Source organism: Neomonachus schauinslandi, chromosome 5 (genome assembly GCF_002201575.2).
Source record: "Neomonachus schauinslandi chromosome 5, ASM220157v2, whole genome shotgun sequence".
NCBI lineage: Eukaryota > Metazoa > Chordata > Mammalia > Carnivora > Phocidae > Neomonachus > Neomonachus schauinslandi.
In genome coordinates, this window is record NC_058407.1 from 162615090 (window position 1) to 162635939 (window position 20850).

General features: G+C 42.6%; 1 protein-coding gene across 1 annotated transcript in view; it reads right to left on the reverse strand.

Moving 5' to 3' along the window:
* GALNT17 (polypeptide N-acetylgalactosaminyltransferase 17) overlaps positions 1-20850 on the reverse strand; it is a 445526-nt gene that overhangs the window by 15080 nt on the left and 409596 nt on the right. The window contains exon 9 of the mRNA XM_021700553.2: positions 11799-11894. Coding sequence (XP_021556228.1) covers positions 11799-11894 — 96 coding nt within the window. The remainder of the gene's footprint in view (positions 1-11798; positions 11895-20850) is intronic.

Sequence of the window (20850 nt, forward strand, 5' to 3'; positions counted from 1 at the left end):
TAGTTCCAGGTTTGGACATTTGGAACTTCTTCAGGGTGGTTCCTGTGTTCTATTGAGAAGACAACAGAATAAGAATAAAAACTTCCTTTTATTCTGACACCACAAGGTTTTCCAGGCTTAACCTCTATTTTTTCCTGCTCCATTGCTGGGATCATCCAAAATCTGGGTGCCAGAGATGTTCAGTGCTACTGGGTTTTATTTTATTTTATTTTTTTAAAGATTTTATTTATTTATTTGACAGAGAGAAACACAGCGAGAGAGAGAACACAAGCAGGGGGAGTGGGAGAGGGAGAAGCAGGCTTCCCGCAGAGCAGGGAGCCTGACGTGGGGCTCGATCCCAGGACCCTGTGATCATGACCTGAGCCGAAGGCAGACGCTTAAGGACTGAGCCATCCAGGTGCCCCATCAATGCTACTGGGTTTTATTGTTTCTAGGCTGTCTCAGAGCTAGGAAATATATGTATGTACACCAATCCATACACACATTTGTTTTTCTTTCTATATTTTCTATAAGTTTATTTCTACATCTCTATTTATATATATATTATATATATGTTATATATATATATTTTTTATTTATACATATAAAATAAATTCATCCTGATCCCTCACATTGCAATCCAACATCCATTCATTCTAGCCATACCTCTTTCCTTATTTATAACCTCTTTCTCCAACAAGAGACCTGGTTCCCAATATCCACACTTTATATACTTACTTGTTCAATCCTAGTATATTCATACAGTAGTTTCAGAATTGTTAATCCAGACTGCTGTAGAAAACAAGCTTACTAGAACGCAGTATTTGCAATGTTTTTTTTTTTTTCCCTAGAATCCAGTCAAAATTGTCCAAACTGTTCCAAAGTTACTTAGATTGGTGCTATTCTTCCCTGTCTATCAGTGTAGTTATATTTGTTTAGTTAGGTTACTATTATTTTTTTTTTACTGTTTGTATCCCATTGTGGGTCCTCTGATCTCCACATTCTAGTTGAATTTATTATTCTTTCTCAGACATTTGAAATATCACCATGGTTCTGAGAGTCAGAACTTGATATAAAGGTGCACCGAGAGACAAGTGTCACTCCCCTTTTATTCCTTTTATCTGCCCCCATTTCCACATTCCATCATCCCATTCTCATGCACCTCTAGTAGGTAACCAATCCCATTGGTTTCTGATTTATCCTTCCTGAATCTCTTGTGTAGATGAGCAGATACAGGTATTTATTTTTAAATGGCCATTTGTCTTAAATAAAGGTTAGCATACTATGCATCTTCTTTTGTACTTTGCCTTTTTCACCTAACAATATGCGAAAATCACTCTGTATCGGTACATAGAGATTGCCCATGTTATTTTGTATAGCTACATGCTATCCACTGCTCATTCAACCACTCTCCTATCAATAGGCATTAAACTAGTTTCTAATATTTTGCAATTGTAAATAATGCTGTAATGCACACCATTTTCATATTGTTGGAAATCAGAGTAGACTTCTGGAAATGGATTGCTGGGTCAGAAAATAAGCATATTGTAGCTTTGTTAAGTATTGCCAAACTCCCCTCCAAAAAATGGTACCAATTTGCATTTCTACCAGCAATCTAGGAGATCAGCTATTTCTTCAGAACCTTGATAACAGAGTATATTGTCAAATTTTTTAATTTTTGCAAATATGATAGGTGAGGAAAATGGCTTCTCAGTGTTATTTTGCTTTGAATTTCCCCAATTATGAATGAGTTTGAACATTTTTCATATATTTAAAAGATATATATATACACACACACATATATGTTTTTTTGGTGGAGGGACAACTTGTTTGCTTGTGTCTTTTTCCTATTTTTCTATCAGATTTTTAGTCCTTTGTTCAATTTTTAAGCATCTTTTATACAACAGGAAAATTATCCCTGGTGGCATATGTTATAAATCTTTTCTCCTTGGTTGTCAGGTGTCTTTGACTATGTTTATGGTATTAAATCACCATGCAAGTTTTAAAAAATTTTAATGTAGTCAAATACATCAATCTATTATTGTCTCTGGATTTTGAGTTTTAGTTAAAAGTCCTCCCCTAGATCAGAGTTAGAGAGGAATTCACCCATTATTTTTCTAGTATGTGTACAGTTTCATATTTTACATTTAGATTCTTAATTCATTTGGAATTTAAGCTTGTGTATAGTGTCAAGTATGAGTCTAATTTTATCCCTAATCACATTTTAAATTTGTCTACTTCTTACTATCCCAATGGTCACTACTCAAGTTTAGGTGACTGACTTTTGACAGGATAATCATACCAGTGTTATAACTGAAGTTCTTGCCTCTAGCTTAAGACCCCTCCGATCCATTCCTCAAACCAATCCCAAGTGATTGCTTCCTAAATATAAATCAGACCGTACCCCAACCTTCTATTTTAAAAGGCTTTCAATATTTCAATGGCTTCATATGGGGGCTGGCATAAAGCCCAAGCTCCTTAACATTCCTACAGAGCTGTACATTATTTGACTCCTGCCTATTGATCTGGCCTCACCTTTGGTCACTCCTCACCTCATGCTCTGTGTTCCAGCCTCTTTAGTCCTGGAGACTTAGTTTCCCCATCTTTAAAATGGGAACAATAGAAAGCCTCTCAGAAACAATGCAAGAAACAATGAAATTTTATCAACAAGATGTTGTGGAATTCCAGGGAGAAGATGTCTGAGATTCAGATATTTTGGTGTCTTGTAAAGGAGGCAATTAATCAAGAAATATAAGAATGAAGAACAGCATAAGACTTCAATATATTACATATTCTGAAATACGGTGTTTTGCCCATCAGGAAAACCATATCTGTATTTATTTTGTTGGGTTGGTCTGAAGATTAGATAAATTGGAAAAAAATGTGTCATAAATTGCATAATATTCATCAAGATGAAGCCTACAAAAATTAATTTGATAAGTAAAAAAAAAAAATCAGTGGTTGGACTCAACCAATCACCAGGCTATTTTATACAATAATATCTTAATTAACTATGAATTCCTAGATGGTAGGAGCCTCCATGTCCCATCTGTCTTTCCAAGTAACTTGCTTTCCAGGCAACATTTCCTTAAAGAACTGAACCAAGCTGGAAGACTAGCTGAATGACAGAAAGCTCATGTGTTCCAGAACCAGAAAACTGGTTCTATATCACTGGTCCAATCTTCCCCTTGCAAGTTCTATGAAGACTTGAGGTGCTCAAAGTGCCTGAACGTATTCAAGTTTTCACTGATCTTCATTATTGTTTTTTTTTTTTTTTTAATAGCCTCAGGAAGTAGAACCTTGTAGAAGTAGAACCTAACTGAATCTTTCTTGGAAAACTGAAGCCTTCCCAAGGTCCCGTAGTCAGCACCAGGGACATCATTTCTATATGATATGTGCCATGGACTTTGTCTAAGGACTTTGCATGGATTAGCTTGTTTAACTGACACAGTATCTCTATGAGGTATATACTATCATTATATTTACATTACAGAGAAGGGAACTGAAGTACAAGGAACTTGAGTGTTTGCCCAAGGTCACAGCTAGTAAACAAGGGAGCTGAGATGTGTTTCACTTATGAGTCAGCCACATACAAAAAGGTACCTCTTAGCATCATCACAGAAGAATTAACTCTGGTCCATGATGTATGTGAAGTGTCCTTTCCTGATTTCTAGTCTCACTAAGATGCAGGGACCAGAGACCTTCAGTTAGCCATGCATGGCTCTGGTTAGCTCCTGGCCCACTTTGGCCATATTTCAGGAGCTTCATCCCAACAGGGAATGCCATGAAAAAGTATCTGGAGTGCTAGGGTGGGACTTTGGCTGACCATATGTCTCTCCCCCGCCTCCCCTCCACTGCAGTTGACACTTACTGTCCTGTGCATGGCCAAACCAACTATTTAAGTGTGGGATATGGAGCCCAAGCGGACGAGAACTCATGTCCTTGTGTACATAGCCTTCCTGCAAGGCTTCTTATGATTCGCCTTCAACCTTTGGCTGGTTGACATTTAAATTTCCATAAAGGGGCGCCAGATTCAGGCCCTGCAGGCAATTCACAGACATGAACCTAGTCTTTTGGGAGCAGGATCAGGCAGTCAAGAGGATTGACAGGAGTCCCTCGAAAGCAGGCCCCGTCACTGACCCTCAACCCCTGTCACTGCAGGAAGAATCTAGGAGGCCATGCAGTGCAGCATTCTCAGGAAAGGGGCTGGCATTGAAACTACATCACAGAGCAATTTGAGGAAGGCCTTCACACCTTTCTAGAACCAGCGTCAGTGAATACATGGCAACCTTGGTGGTCCCCATGTGGGTGGAATTCCAGCAAGTTGTCTCAAACCCGGCACTTTGCACAACCCTTACTTTCTAAGCCAGGCAGGTGGTACAGTGAGAATGGTCTAGAACATTCTGCTACTGACATTTGGCCTTCCTCTGGCCTTCTCTGATGGGAACCCAGCCTTCTGAGGCCCAGACCAATGGCCAGAACTCCACTAGCCCTAAACTCTTTAGGATCTGCCCTTAATTCTGACTGGCCACATTCCAGACCCTCTCCATGTCAAACAAGCAACGTCTTTGCAAATAACCCCTCTACAGGCCCACTGTGCCAAAGAAACACGGAAACTCTCTGAACTAAATGGTCAGGGCGTGAGGCTATTAGTCTAGTGGCCTCCTCTTTCTCTGCTGCAGCTGTTAGCCCTGAGGCACTAAATACCTTTTCACCAGCAGGTTTCATCGTCCCCTCCCTGTCCTTCAGAAGCGGTGATGTTATTAATTCAGTGATTTGAAAACAACCTAAGAAATCAAAATACTTCTTTGAAAAAAATAAAGGCTAGAAGCAAGCCTCAGAAATGATAATAGCTGTTTTAGGGTGGTGGGATTATGGATGATTAAAATTTTTTTTTCAAACTCATCACAAAGCTGTTGCATCTTTAGTAGAAAAGGAAGAGATTAGCTAGCAGTGACTCGCTTTGAATTTAACAGCTCTGGGCAAGGTAGAGGTTCAGCTGATAAGGCGTCCACCACCCCACTGTTCAGTCTGAGTTCCTTATTCCAAACCCAACATTAACACAAAGTCTGCCTGGCTCGCTTTTTCTGTCTGGAGAAAACAATCCACCGAACTTCTAAGGAGACATGAAACTTTTAACTAAGAATCTCTACTGGAAAACAATTTATGACTATGATTCTGATTTTTTGGAGAGAATAGTCCATCACCCCATTCTGGCAAGAGAGCAATACAGTAATTCCTCCTTAACCTGGAGTCCTCCTTAAGCAAGATCAAGTACATGTGCTTTTCATTCTGAATGCCACTTAGGAAATCGGGCATTCCTGTTCCCTGTGTGTGGACCACAAGACCTACTTGTCAGGGATAATTAGAAAGAGTGAACTGGGGATTGGAAATAAAACAGGGAAGCAGAGCAGATGGCAGAGGATGAGGCTCGGGTCCCCTGAAGGCTCGGGAAACTGTCAGGAAGTGGAAAGGTAGGAACCTTGCTCCTCGTGAAGGTCTGCAGAGAAGGTGGGCACCAGGGATGCTCACAAAGGCTAGCTGGAGGCAGGGCCCGGGAGGCAGGAACTAACAATCTGGAAATAATAAACTCAGAAGCATTTTGAGGATTTTGAGAGATGAGTCAGAGGAACAATAAAAAAAGGCACTTAATATTCCTGCTATCTGCAACGAGACAAAATGAATTTATAAGTGTTGCACTGGAATGCAGGGGGAGGGTTTTAGAAACACTGCATGGGAGATGGGGGCTGGACGTGAGCAGTAAGAGCCTCCGTGGTGTCCCACTCCAGACGTGGCAAACAGCACCAGGGTTTTCTCTCCCGCTTCTCGTCCTCTCTCTTTGGTCTCTGTAGGTTTCCCTAATGTGAAAAGTACCTGCCCTCGCTCCTCCAACCCTATTCTCCCACAAGGTCTCAAGCTCCCCTGCTTTGACCTCATTCTGCTCTCCAGGAACTGAAAGGGATTCCTAGGTCTGCTTCTTACCCAGTAGGAGGCCGTCTCCAGAAAGCCATCTTTCCTTGGGCATTAACTCCAAAGTGCTCTCAACGGCTCCATCCCCTGACTTTGTTTGGAAGCCAAGAGGCTGCTGGATGTCATCACCTCCTGCATTTTCTGAGTGCCTTCCACATGCTAATAGCTAATAGCCGTGGGAGCCCTGTCACTCTGGTGGGGCACCAGTGTTTTATTGGCACAATGCATCATCGTGACAAGGTGTTTGGATGATGTATCGCTGAAAAGATGAAGCCATCGAAGGATAAGTCCAAGATCAGATTAAATTTAATTACAGGATAAAAGAATTTTCATCTGTCATTCGGGTGATGAATTAACTGAAGCTAAGGAATAGGAGCTTCTCCGAAGAGAAGGGAGAGGAAGAATGAAATGTATTGACAGAAGGACAAACAGAAGAGAGACCTTTGATATGTCCCTGGCGCCCAGCGAATCACATAGGTCCTCCTGGGGAGAGCCTGACACCCCTCTCCATGATACACACCTCCTAGAACGTCCCACCACAGCTAGGAACTGTTTCACACAGCACTCCTTGAATGTCCCAGGACCACCTGCTTGTGCTGACAAGGCATGGGTTGCTGAGAAGCTGTGGTCCTTGGCATGGGGAGGAACCCGCATCAGAACTGTGGCTGGGTACGTGGTTCCGTGAACACTCCCAGTTAGGTTAGGCCTCAAATTTGGGGGCAGAGGGAGGGATTAACTACGAAGGGGTTCAAGGGAAGTTTGGAGGATGGCAGAACCTCTCTAGATCTTGATTTCAGTGGGGTTAACTTGACGGTGTGTGTTTGTTAAAACTTGCAAAACTCTATTAACAAGAATGAATTTACCTTAAAAATGAAAAAAAAACCCCAATTATATAAAAGCTGAAATAGTATGATAAATTAAAAATAGAATTAGGTTGGGGGCGCCTGGGTGGCTCAGTCGGTTAAGCGTCTGCCTTTGGCTTGGGTCATGATCCTGGCGTCCTGGGATGGGGCCCCAAGTCAGGCTTCCTGCTCAGCGGGGAGTCTGCTTCTCCCTCTCCCCTCTGCTTATGCTCTCTCTCTCTCTCAAATAAATAAGTAAAATCTTAAAAAAAAAAAAAAAAAAAATTAAGGGGGGCAAGTAGGCATAGTCTGGGGCAGATGCAGACACCTGAGCACTACCTGTAAGTCTAACACGAAGCCTTGCCCCTAATAGGTGCTCAATCGATGGTATTGATTGAAAAAGGAAAACACTCAGAGACAACAATGCAGATCCCCAGGCCCCGTCTTCAGGTAGGTCTGGGGTTGGACTCAGGGATCCGCCAGTACTTGTCATGCATGGCCGGGGGCTCACGGTTCTGGGGACCACACCCGAGATGCTGGGTGCCGAGCCCCGGCCCCGCATCCTGGCACCCAGGGCTCTCAACACTCGGACCCTACTGGCTGGCCTGAGCCACTTGCCTCTGCCAACTGTGTCACCGTCCCTCCAACATGCTGTTCGCTGCCACCCCCACGACCTCCACGCCTTCGCTCTTACGTCTTGCCTAGCGCTGTGTCCATGCTTGCTTCAAGTCCTTCCACCAGGCCTTGCTGCGGGCTAGTGAACATATGGGGGCTCCAGCGAGGGACATCCGCTCCCCACAATGCACCAGATGTCACAGCCCAGAATTCACATCCAGGAGTCACGGGACTTTCGTTTAAAAAGTGTCATGGCATTACCTGCATCTCATGATCCGCACTGGGGGAGGGTCGCTACCCACCTGAGAGGATGGAACGCGTTACCAAAACCAGAACGCCACGGACCGCTCCAGCTCGGAGACCCGCCTGCCGCTCCCCCAGTGGGGTGGGGGAGCCTCGGCTCTCCTGAGACAAGACCCCCGTTCTAAATGAGCTCAAGCTGGCCTCAAAGGCTGCTGATGCATCTCTGACTTCCTATTTTTAAATAAAACTTAGGCTCAAAAAAAAAAGGGTACGTGTCTCATCCAAATTAGTAACCAGGCAAGGGCAAGGCTGGCCACCGGCGCGCCGACAGACACTTGCGAGCGAGCGGGCTCAACGCGGGGCGAGGAACCGTTTCCATTTTGTTGACAAACACATGTTGCAAGACAGGAAATTACCCTCCTCGGTGCTTATTTTACCTCCGTTTAATTGCTGTTTGATAATAAATTACAACAGAGAGTCCATTAATTAAGCTAACAATGTCCGTGGAACACCAACTCCTTCTTCTGGGAGTTGCCTTGTTAACGGGAGCTTTGATTCAGTCTCTGTTTGCCCACAGCACTTTCCGAAGCGGTTCAGAAAGATGCCAAAGCACGTGACTGGGGTGGGGTGGGGGGGCTCACTCCTAGCGCGGAGGGAGCGGCTCTGGAAGGGGGGCGGGAAACCTTGATGAGCCAGGGTGGGGGGCAGCCTAGCAGCTGCAGAGAGGTACCAAGGGTGCCTTCTTAATTCAGAACATGTGGTAGAATAGAAAACAACATTAGACTTACTTAAAAAAAATCAGCTGATGGGAAACAACCAGGGCCCACTCATAGGTATTCATCCCAGAGTTGGGGGGAGCAGTGAGCTGCCTACTTTGGTTTGCCATTCCATCATCAACTAAATGGCAGGAGCATTCATCTGGAAAAGCTCTGCATGCAGGTGGACCCGCTGAAAGATGAATTCATTATTTCCCACCAAAGGCGCTGGTCGTCGGCTATGTAAGCCACAGAGGAGGGAAGAGCCTGCTGGCTGGCTCCGGTGTGGACAGGGAGCTGACAGGTGGCCATCTGCAGGCTGGATCTGTTTAGCAGGTGACCGGTGCGACTCTGAGGCAGGGGACACCAGACCAGTGAAGGCTCTGGACAGAAGGGTGAGGAAGGTCAAGTTCACAGGGGTCTGTCCCGGAGCTGGGAGCATCACAAGGACATTAGTGGGCGTTCTGAGTGGCCGGGGCAAAAGGAAAGGGCAGAGGGCCCTGGGGGAGATGTCACGGGACCACAGAAGGCAGATGGAGTTACTTCAATGTGCTGGTCCTTAGATTCAGCTGAGAATATCCCAAGTGGCTTAGAAAACCTTCCCCGGAATCACCCAGGTAAAAAGCCACTGCTTGGAGCCATATGGGGAAGCCCTCAGATGTCTGAGAGTCATTCTTTAGACCAGCTTTGTTCCCTTTCGCATTCCCAAGGTCAGCTTCACAGGCCAGGTTTTGATTATGAGGATATCTAAATGCGCTGGTGTCTATGAAGCCATGGTTACTAAGTACTTAGTTCAAATGTTACCTATTCAGAGCACTGGACAGAGAAACCTGGGAGTTAAGTATAAGCCACTCCTTGTATCTCCCCGAACAATGATCACAGACCGTGTGCTGGAAAAGCTGGAAAGTCAGCAGGAGCCGAAGGCCAGGATGTCTCCTCAGCCTCCAACCCTCTCTGAACTCCTCCAGCAGTTCAAACTAAGCCCGATCTAAGCATATCATCCTCCCCGTGGTTCTCTAGTGTCAAGTCCCAAACTTCCCAGGCCAGCATCCTGGCATCATCTGGGAACTTGCTGGAAATGCGAAATCTCAGCTCCCACCCCAGGCCCCCTGATTCAGAAGCTCTGGGCCTGGGGCCCAGAAGGTGGTGCTTTCACAAGCCTTCCAGGGGATTCGGCCACACACTGAAGGCAACGACCAGTGCCTTGGAGCCTGACTGCCTTATCAGGCCTTGGGAGATCCGCCTCTCCATCCCCTTCTGCCTTATCTCTTGGCCGGTCCTTCCCTCTTGCATTGGGCACCAGCCAAACTGGGCCACCTTCTGTCTCCCGACACTCCAGCTATCTTGCTCTTTCCACACTTACTATGCTGTAGATTTTCCTGCCTCTTTACTTGTCTCTTTCCTCAAGTGCAAACCATCTGAGAGCAGGGACTATATCTTATCCGTTGCCACATATACTCATGACCAGCGTCTGAAGCAAGTGATCAAGACAGAACTCGCTGAGTGAATGAATAAATGAATAAAGACACTCAGGGGGCACCTGGGTGGCTCAGTCAGTTAAGCGTCTGCTTTTGCCTCAGGTCATGATCCCAGGATCCTGTGATCGAGCCCTGAGTCGGGCTCCCTGCTCAGCGGGGAGCCTGCTTCTCACTCTCCTCCTTGCTCGTGCTCTCTCTCACTCTCTCTCTCAAATAAATAAATAAAATCTTCAAAAAAAAAAAAAAGACACTCCCTGGATTCTTTAGACCTTTAGACCCTTTAGTGCAAACGCCCCACTTCCCTGCGGAGACCCATCAGGAAGTGGAGCAGGTCTAGGCTTCCCCATCCTTCTCCTGCTCCCCAAGGGCACTTTTGGCCAATTGTGGGTTGTAGGGTTCAGTAAATCATCTTGAAGTACATGGGTTGGGTTTGAATTTAAAGCGCTTTGGTCATGCTGGAGGGCCTGAATTCTAGTCTGCTTTGCTCACCAGCACTGGCCCCCCTGTGCCTCAGTTTCCCCATGCTGCGGGTCTACCTCCCAGAGGGGCTGCAGGGACCAAAGGAGCACAGGATTTGACCCCTTCCACAGTACCTATTATCCACCTTCAGAGGACCTGTCACACACTGAAGGGAGGCTGAGGGCCTGGACCCTCAGAACCACCTGCTGTGATAGTAGAGAATGCAATTCTCTTTCTAGGTATTGGCTTCGTGGGAAGCAGAAGTACCACAACCAAGAAAACCCATGAGCCTTTATGAATGCACGTGTGTGTACTCGTGACCGATGAGCGTGGATTTGCCACTGAATGTGTGTGTTCAGAGAACATGAGCAAGACCAAGGGTGCTTATGGGGCATTTTGTCCAGTGTCTTCCTCTTACAGATGAGCCAGCTGAGACCCAGAGAGAGAACTGGTAAGTCTGGATTAGGGTCTGGTGCTCCTCTGGGATTGAATTATAAAGGTTTTTCCCATCTGTAGCTGGCCTTTTATTACTATGAGTTGACATAAAAAAAAGTTTTAAATTGGGGCGCCTGGGTGGCTCAGTCGGTTAAGTGACTGCCTTCGGCTCAGGTCATGATCCTGGAGTCCCTGGATCGAGTCCCGCATCAGGCTCCCTGCTCGGCGGGGAGTCTGCTTCTCCCTCTGACCCTCCCCCCTCTCATGTGCTCTCTCTCATTCTCTCTCTCTCAATAAATAAAATCTTTAAAAAAAATGTTTTAAATTTTTTATGAATGTCACATCTAATGACATTTTTGGATATGTGTCCTCCCAATCGTAGAGACTTTCGGCTAAGGTCTTTATGCGCATGCACACATGCACACACCTTGGGTTAGCACGAAGTTGCTAAAGGAAATTCATTTATTTACCAGGCTCGGTTTTTACTTTGTTGGTTGGTCGTTCTGCCCTTTTTGGGTTATCTTGTGCATTCTCCCGAGAGACCGGAGAACACGTGTGTTCTCTGAAATGTCACTGCAAGCACGCTCCTCCTACAGAGTCAGCCCTGGGCTCTTGTGCCAGCGCTTACAGACCCAGTCATACTTCCTACCCACCTGCTGGCGACCTTTCAGGATGAGCGTGTCGAGCATGTTCTCATGAGGAAATCGACTATTTCTTCAGGCATATTTGATTATAACTGCAATGTATGCACAGGTACACTCGCCTATTTGCAAATGACTCTGCAATTTATTCACATTCTCTATTCAGTATGCAATGTGCCCATTGGTCCCCTTAATATCTGTGCCAATGCAAACACTCATGTATCTTTCCCCAAGTGTTATATGGAAACAACCAGAAAGCCCCCCACCTTCTTAACATTTCAGAACATGTAACAGCTATAAATAGGGGACAGCAGACGTCACTGCAAGTCCCACGAATCCCTGGTGCTTTTACTCCCCTCCTGGTCAGAGATGGGCTCCTACCTGGGGCCCCCAGCCATGGCACGGGTACAGTATTGCTGTGTGGTTCTCCAGTGGCCCCTGGTCCAAGCAGACGTCTTTCGCCTTGTTGTTTCGAAGCTGCGGAAATAGTCAAGATACCCCCATCAGAGCTCATGGGCTGGAACTTCTGCTACCCAACCCTTGTCCCACCATGCCTTTGCCCCAACTTCTCGATGCAAAGGCCACATGACCCCCCCCCCAACGTAAGGACCAAGGCTCAAATTTGTGAGGTGATCATTTTCGCAAGAAAGACCAAGTCCTTCAATGGATGGTGTGGGCACCAGCCCTCTGCCTGGGACACCTCCAGCCTCTGCTTACACACAGCTATCCCATCCCCAGCACAAAAGAGGGGCTCAAGGAATGTTTGGACATAGGTACACACTAGTTACCCACTGGTTATCCAAAGTGGGCCTCGACACCAACGCGGGTTTTAATCACCCCGGGAATCATAGGTCAGCTTCTGAAGTCATTACTGACACGGAGGCATCAAAAACAGTAATCCGAAAAGCAAACGAAAACCTTGCCATCATGAAAAGCATTGATAACATTTATTTATATATTCCAAAAATACTTACTGACTGGCCTACACTGTGCCAGGCACCATCCTAAGTGTTTGGAATGCATCTGTGGAGGAATAGCCCAAAGTCCCCAAGACCTGAACCCAGCGAGGCACATCTCTTTGGGAACATGGAAGAATTTGTCTAACTGGAACCTCCAGGGGCTCTGTGATTCTGCTTTGGTGTCCATCACACCCACCATGCTGCAATCTCAACCAGGGGGAAAATGCCAGTGCTGTTGGTCTTATCCATATATACTCAGCCCTCTCCAGGTTCTGTTCACTATGGAAACTAAACTAATCAGGGATAAATCATGAAGAGAGGCGAGGGGCACTTTCTTTGGTGTGCTCAAGTTTTGTCTAGGTTCCGACAACTGAGCAGAGTTTTAATGCCTGTTTTTTTTTTTAAAGATTATAAAAATAATACCATCTTACTGAGATATCTTGAAAAATGCAGAAGTAACAATTGTTCACAATCCTTTCCCACAATCAGTTAATTTTTCCCAATTTTCAGACAATTTAGTTTTGTTCACTTTTGACGGTAATGAGAAACTTTGCATGTAAAGCTTTGTTCCCATTTCAAGTTTTCTCAGGAAAATAATCTGAGAGGGGCACCTGAGTGGCTCAGTTGGTTAAGTGTCTGCCTTCGGCTCAGGTCATGATCCCGGGGTTCTGGGATGGAGCCCCACATTGGGCTCCCTGCTCAACAGGGAGTCTGCTTCTCCCTCTCCCTCTAACCCTCCTCCCTGCTCTCGTTTGCTCTTTCTTTCTCTCTCAAATGAATAAATTAAAAAATCTTAAAAAAAAATCTGAGAACTGGGATTACAGTAGCAAAAAGTATGGATCCCTTAACGTTCTTAAAATACGCTGTCTGATTCCTTTCTGGAAACTTTGAACTAATTTCTATTCCCATCCATAAGATATGTAAATAACTTACTAGTCCTGCATTTCACCATTTAAAAACATTGTGTTGGTCAAAATACACAAACTTCCAAACCTAGATTTTGGGGAACCTAATGTACAGCATGGTGATTATAGCCAATATTACATACTCAAATTGCTAAGTGGATAGATCATCTTAAATGTTCTTACCACAAAAAAGAGATGGTAATTATGGGATGGAATGGAGGTGTCAGCTAACTCTATGGCAGTAATCACTTTGTAATATGGAACTGTATCAAACCAACACGTTGAACACTTTAAGCTTATAAAACGTTTATGTCAATTATATCTCAATAAAGCTGGAGGAGAAAAAATAAAGAAAGCTGCTCGGAAGAAAAATTCTAAAGAAAGTGGTAGAGTACCGTTTTTAACCCAAGTTTCCAAAAATTTGTGCAGAGGGGTAGAAGTGATGAATCAGACATGTTGCACAACGAGTCCCAAGCAAGTGATCTCCAAGGAACTGTAAAGCCACCTTAGGAGCCCCGCACCATATTTTAGTTCTTTCTTAGATGCTTTGAGGAAATGCTCATTGTTAATGCTTTCAATGATGCAAAGGATAAATTACATGGAAAAATTCAAACAACTTTTGAGTCAAAAAGTAATTCAGGCGAGTTAAGATGTTGAAAGCAATGAAATCTTAGAAATACCTCTACCAATGTACTTTGCTTATATTTCCTTTTTATGTCTGTACAACAGCAACATGATAAAATGTGCCTAATGAAGCCCAATGAAGCTTTTAAAATAAGTATAAAATAAAAATTACAGGTAATAAAAAATATTGTGTTGAGAGGTGAAGAAACACATCTTGCTTTTATGAATTTACAACTAATAGTAAATTGGAATGTTTCATGTTTAGCAATTATTTCCCTTTTTGAGAATTATCTGTTTATTTCCCCATTGGGATCTCAAGTGGTTTTACTGTAGATTTATAAGAGCTCTTTATATATTAAGGACATTGTTTTTATGGCATATTCGTTCCATATAATGATTTCAGAATGCCAGGCTTTTAAATTTTGTTTCTAATGTTTATGCAAACAGATCTATTATTCAGGAACTTAATATTTATGGCGGGCCTGCTACATGCCTGGGACTGTGCTAAGTTTAAGGAACGCAGAGATAAACAAAACAGTCCCTGCCCTGAAATAGTCCATGGTCTGGAGAGTTAGACAAAAGGAGAGCTAGTACTATACTGAGTTTGCCAGGACAGCAAGGAGAGCATCCTCACCCCATCTGCAGGTTCAGACACTAAGAAGAGGGACTTGTAAGCCAAGGGTAAGTGGAAATATTGCTGGAAATGTTCTAGTTTTTACCCAGGTAGTTTTTTGCTTTATATTATTTGCTACACATGTATGCTTTATGCATATGTGTATTGTCTTTCACATAAATAACAGTAAAAGAAAAAAGATGAATAAAACCAAACTAGGGGTCTTCAGGCCACAAGGACAATATGAGTCAACCATGGAATGTGAGCAAAAGGTTTGGGGGTGAATGTTTTTGTGCACACCGAGTTGCTTTTACATGTGGAAAAGCGATTATCTCATACATGGGAGAGTCAAGATATCAAGTATCCACATTTTATTTTAATTATTTTATTATTTTAATATTTTTTATTATTTTAATAGAGTCCAGCTAATAGAGGTAAATAAACATTTAAAAATCAAGGGAAACAAAAAACAAATGATCCAGTTAAAAAATGGGTAGAAGACACAAATAGACATTTTTCCAAAGAAGACATCCAGATGCCAACAGACACATGAAAAGATGCTCAATATCACTCATCATCAGGGAACTACAAATCAAAGCTATGAGATATCACCTCATACCCATCAGAATGGCTAAAATTAACAACACAAGAAACAACAAGTGTTAGTGAAGATGCAGAGAAAGGGGAGCCCTCCTGCATTGCTGGTGGAAATGCAAACTGGTGCAGCGACCCTGGAGAACAGTTTGGAGGTTCCTCAAAAAGTTAAAAAATAGAACTACCCTATGATCCAGCAATTGCACTACTAGGTATTTACCCAAAGACACAAAAATACAGATTCAAAGGGGTACATGCACCCCGATGTTTACAGCATCATCATCAGCAATAACCACACTGTGGGAGCAGTCCAAGTGTCCATCGACTGATGAATGGATAAAGAAGATGTGGTATTTACTCAGCCATCAAAAAGAACAAAATCTTGCCATTTGCAAAGACACGGATGGAGCTGGAGTATATTATGTTAAGTGAAATAAGTCAGTCAGAGAAAGAAAAATACCATATGATTTCACTCATATGTGGAATTTAAGAAACAAAACAGATGAACATAGGGGAGGGGGGAAAAGAGAGAGGCAGATTTAACGATAGATTTAACGATAAGAGATTTAACGATAGAGAACAAACTGAGGGTTGATGGTGATGGGTATTAAGGAGGGCACTTGTTATGATGAGCACTGGGTGTTGTATGTAAGTGATGAATCACTGAATTCTATTCCTGAAACCAATATTGCACTGTATGTTTAACTAGAATTTAAATAAAAACTCGAAGAAAAAAAAATCAAGGGAAAATTACTTCCTATCTAAGTGGGTGTCGGCACCATCACAGTTGTGTGAGGCAGAAACACTGGGACTGACACCTGCTCAAAGGTTCCTGCCTTGCTTTGCCACTGTGCTGGGGTCTGCGCGTGGCACAAAGAACGAGTAGCATTATAAGCATTAAAATATGATTGTCTAAAGAATCGTAAATTTTGTCACTGAAACGAATTTAACTGAAAAGCTATTCTGAAAGGTACGAAATGTAAATAAAGTAAAATAATGTTTGCATCTAAAATCCCAGTTAATGTTAACAAAGACTGAGAAGTCGATGAAGCAGTCAGGAGAAAGTGTGTTAATGTTCTCGTATTAATACCACTTGACCCTTCATTATGGAGACTCAGAGATGAATTTTTTAAAAAAACATTAGTGCAATTGCTGGATCGTAGGGTAGATCTATTTTTAGTTTTTTGAGGAACCTCCAAACTGTCCTCCACAGTGGCTGAACCAGCTTGCATTCCCGCCAACAGCATAAGAGGGCTCCTCAACTTCGCCATCACCTGTTGTTTCTTGTGTTGTTGATTTTAGCCATTCTGATGGGTGTGAGGTGATAGCTCATTGTAGTTTTGATCTGTATTTCCCTGATGATGACTGATGGTGAGCATCTTTGCATTACTAGGTATTTACCGAATGAATACAAAAATACAAATTCAAAGGGATACATGCACCCTGATATTTATAGCAGTATTATCTAAATAGCCAAATTATGGAAACAGCCCAAGTGTCTATTGACTGATGAATGGATCAAGAAGATGTGGTATATATACAATGAAATATTATTCATCCACAAAAAGGAATGAAATCTTGCCATTTGCAATGATGTGTATGGAGCTAGAGAGTATAATGCTGAGCAAAATCAGTCAGTCAGAGAAAGACAAATACCAGATGATTTCACTCATATGTGGAATTTAAGAAACAAAAAAAATGAGCATAGAGGAAAAAAGAGAGAGAGGCAAACCAAGAAACAGACTATAGAGAACAAACTGAAGGTTACTGGAGGAGAGAGGGGTGGGGGGAGGGGTGAAATAGGTGACTGGGGTTAAGGAGCCCATTTGTCATGATGAACACCCAGGATTGTATGGAAGTGTTGAATCACTGAATTGTGCACCTGAAACTAATATTACATTGTATGCTAACTGTGATTTAAATAAAAACCTAACAAAAAAAACATTAGAGGTTACCATAATGCAATTAAGAACAAGACATACACAATTCACATGACTAGAAAGATTTTTTAAAGCCAAAAAACAAGCAAGCTAAAAACTTGGGAAAGAGCAAAGAACATTAAACCCAGAAATATTCATTGGCCTGGGGAAAGACTCTCAAACAGAATTGTACATGAAAAACGAAGGACATAAATTGCAAATATAGTACGATATTCACTCTGCCTTCCTTTTTCCCACTGCTCGGGGGCCTGGTGTGGTGAAAAGAACCAGTAGGAGTGAGTGTTAGAAATAAAGTTGTCCAAATGATGGCAAATTTTGTTACCAAACTGAATTTGACTAGTTTGATTTCTTTAATGTTGTAGTCCATATGAAATCTATTTTAGCATATGGAACTCAGCAAGCAGAGAAGGAGTAATAGAAGCGAATGCCCTAAAATGTTAACATGGATCATATCTGGGAATTGGGATTTGGAATAAGTTTTGTTTCATCTTTTGATTTTCTATGGAGTGTGTGCATTGAATTTATTACTTAAAAAAGAGAGATTTGCAAAAACAAAAGTCTTCTCCCCTCCAAAAATCAGACCGTGATCTCTATATTGACTCCATGGCCACCCCATTGTTCAGCTCCAGAGACGTCATTTATGCTGTCCTTCATGTGAATGGCAGGCCCTGGAGCTGTTCAGTGCACAGCCTGTGGAACTGTGCCCTTGCCATCTTCTTGAATTTTCCCATTTTTATTCTTTGTTTTTTAATACTATTTTTTCTAATTATAATATTATCATATAAACATCAGCAATAATTGGGAAAGCATAACAAAGTACCACCAGAAAGACTGCCTGTCTCACTGCCAGAGGTAACTACAACTACCAACTCCACTTCCCCATTGCTATTTTCCTACTTGCTTCCAATTTAAAATAGTAGCCAATCCAATTTTATAATCCTTTTTTTTTTTTTTAAGAGTGAGAGAGTGTGTGCATGTATGTGCTCGCACGGATGGGGGAGGGCAGAGGGAGAGGGCGAGGAAGAATCTCATGCAGGTTCCAAGCCCAGTGCAGAGCCCTAAACAGGGCTTGATCTCACAACCCTGAGATCATGACCTGAGTAGAAATCAAGAGTTGGATGCTCAACTGACTAAACCACCCAGGCTTTTTGCTTCTTAAGAATTATATCAGGGCCGCCTGGGTGGCTCAGTCAGTCAAGCTTCTGCATTCGGCTCAGGTCATGATCCAGGGGTCCTGGGATCAAGCCCTGCATCAGGCTCCCTGCTTAGCGGGGAGCCTGCTTCTCCCTCTTCCTCTGCCTGCCGCTCCCCCTGCTTGTGCTCTCTCTCTCTTTTTCTGTCAAATAAATAAATAAATAAAATCTTAAAAAAAATTATATCAACATTTTTCTCAAGTCATTAAAGTTTTGTACACATCTTTTGAAATGGCTGCAAAATACTTCAAACTATTGATACGGTATATTTAACTAACCATCAAGTTAGATTCAAAATTTTTGGTCCAAAAAAAAAAAGTCACTGAGATGAACAATTACTCTCAAATCTTTGTCCTCATTTCAAATTATTTGCTTGGGATAAGAGTGGAGATGAAAGTGTGACTATCATTAAGCCTTTTAATACATGTGGTTCAAATTGCTTTTTAAAAATCTTGTTTCAATTTACACTCTCACCAGAGGATTTGTGGTTTTTCATATAACTAAGATCTTGCTGGCAGAGTGCCAACATATATTCCAAAAGTGAATCTTTGCTTATTTGGTAGAAGAAAAAAAAAAACCTACCTCAAGTATTTTATGACATATTTTAATTTCTTTGATGATGAAATCCATGAAAATTTTTCATGTGTTTTCCAACGACTTGTGTTTCCTCTCGTACTTTATTTTTCTTTGGGTATGTTTTATTTTCTTATTTAAATTAATTATTAAAATTTAAATCAATTCACAGAGCTCATGATATATTAATTGTATTATCCATTCATCTACACTATTTATGGCATACATACTTCTAGTTTGACATACTGTTTCTCTATTCAGTTGATGTATAGATTATTTTAATATTTATAAGCTGAGATCCAGTATTCATTTCCTTTGCATTTTCTTCCAGGGCTTTCACTCTTAGAAAGCTCTGGCCCTTTCAGAGATCAGATGCACATGCATTTCCGTATGGTTCTATTATGGTTTCTTTTCTTTCATTTAACTCTATAGTTCATCTGAAATACACTTCAGGATATGGTGAGCTGTAAGAATTTAAATTGTTTTCTTCTCCACAGAGCTAGGCAATTCACCCAATCGTCTTATGAATAATCCATTCACTGCCTGTTATTTCTCGAGGACTCCTTTTGTTTGATCTTACTTTGATAACCCAAAAACCCCCAGACCATGCTTTTGTTTGGAACAAGAAAAGACAAAGAAATTTGGACCTGTTAGTAGTCACTGCTGGGTACCAGCTACTGTTCTAAATCTTCCCCACAGACCTGTGCAGTGGATTCAGCCTTCACAGGTCCCTAATCTTCACACGTCCCTAATCATTATATAGACTGCCCTCACGCAAGACACATGCTTCCCATTCCAGATTCCGGCTCAGGAGGGACACCTCGCCCACACCCCCCATGGTTTAACTGGCAGCTGACTTACTTCCTATAAAAGGCATCAGGCACAAAGTAGGAAAATACATAAAAAAAGGAAACACTCTAAGTCTTAGAGAGCCTTCTTAGCTTCAGGCTGGTTGTCATAGGGCAGCCGCAGGCAGGCCTGGGAAGAAGCCCAAATGCTGCAGCTAGTGGGGTGTCTCCACTGGGTCCAGCACAGCTGTCTGCCTGTGCCCTGGCCTGACTCTATGCCAACGATTCCTCATCTAAACACACAATGCAAGGAAGCAACAAGGCTTATGTACAACCATGTTCTCAGCAGGGGTGCTGATGATATTTTAAAAATGGAAACAACATAAATGTCTATATTTTTAAGCAAAACACCAGCATACACAAAGGTAGCATCATATATAATCACTGTTAATGTTGCAGAAATGACATAGGAAAATATTCTTTGTAGAGCATTAATATTTCAAATTATTATGCATGTGGATACCATGGCTTTAGTAATACATACATATAGATATGTTTATAAAAAGCATGTACGTGTGAATATTAAAAAATGTGCACACACACATGCAGAGAGTAAAGACCATACATCAAACTGTACATATTATCTAGAAAATCAGAATGCCTACATCCAAGGCTGGCTTCATGACTTACAGGCTGAGACCTTAGGTAATTTATTTACTTCATCTAAGTTTCAACTTCCTTTTTTTTTTTTTTTAAATTTTATTATGTTAGTCACCATACATCATTTGTTTTTGATGTGGTGATCCACAATCCATTGTTTTCGTATAACACCCAGTGCTCCATGCAGTACGTGCCCTCCTTAATACCCATCACCGGGCTAACCAATCCCCCCTCCCCCCTCCCCTCTAAAACCCTGTTTCTCAGAGTCCATAGTCTCTCATGGTTCATCTCTCCCTCCAATTCCCCCCCCCCCATTTTTCCCTTCCTTCTCCTAATGTCCTCCAGGCTATTCCTTATGTTCCACAAATAAGTGAAACCACATGATAATTGACTTTCTCTGCTTGACTTATTTCACTTAGCATAATCTCCTCCAGTCACATCCATGTTGATGTAAAAGTTGGGTATTCAGCCTTTCTGATGGCTGAGTAATATTCCATTGTATATATGGACCACATCTTCTTTATCCATTCATCTGTTGAAGGGCATCTCGGCTCTTTCCACAGTTTGGCTATTGCGGACATTGC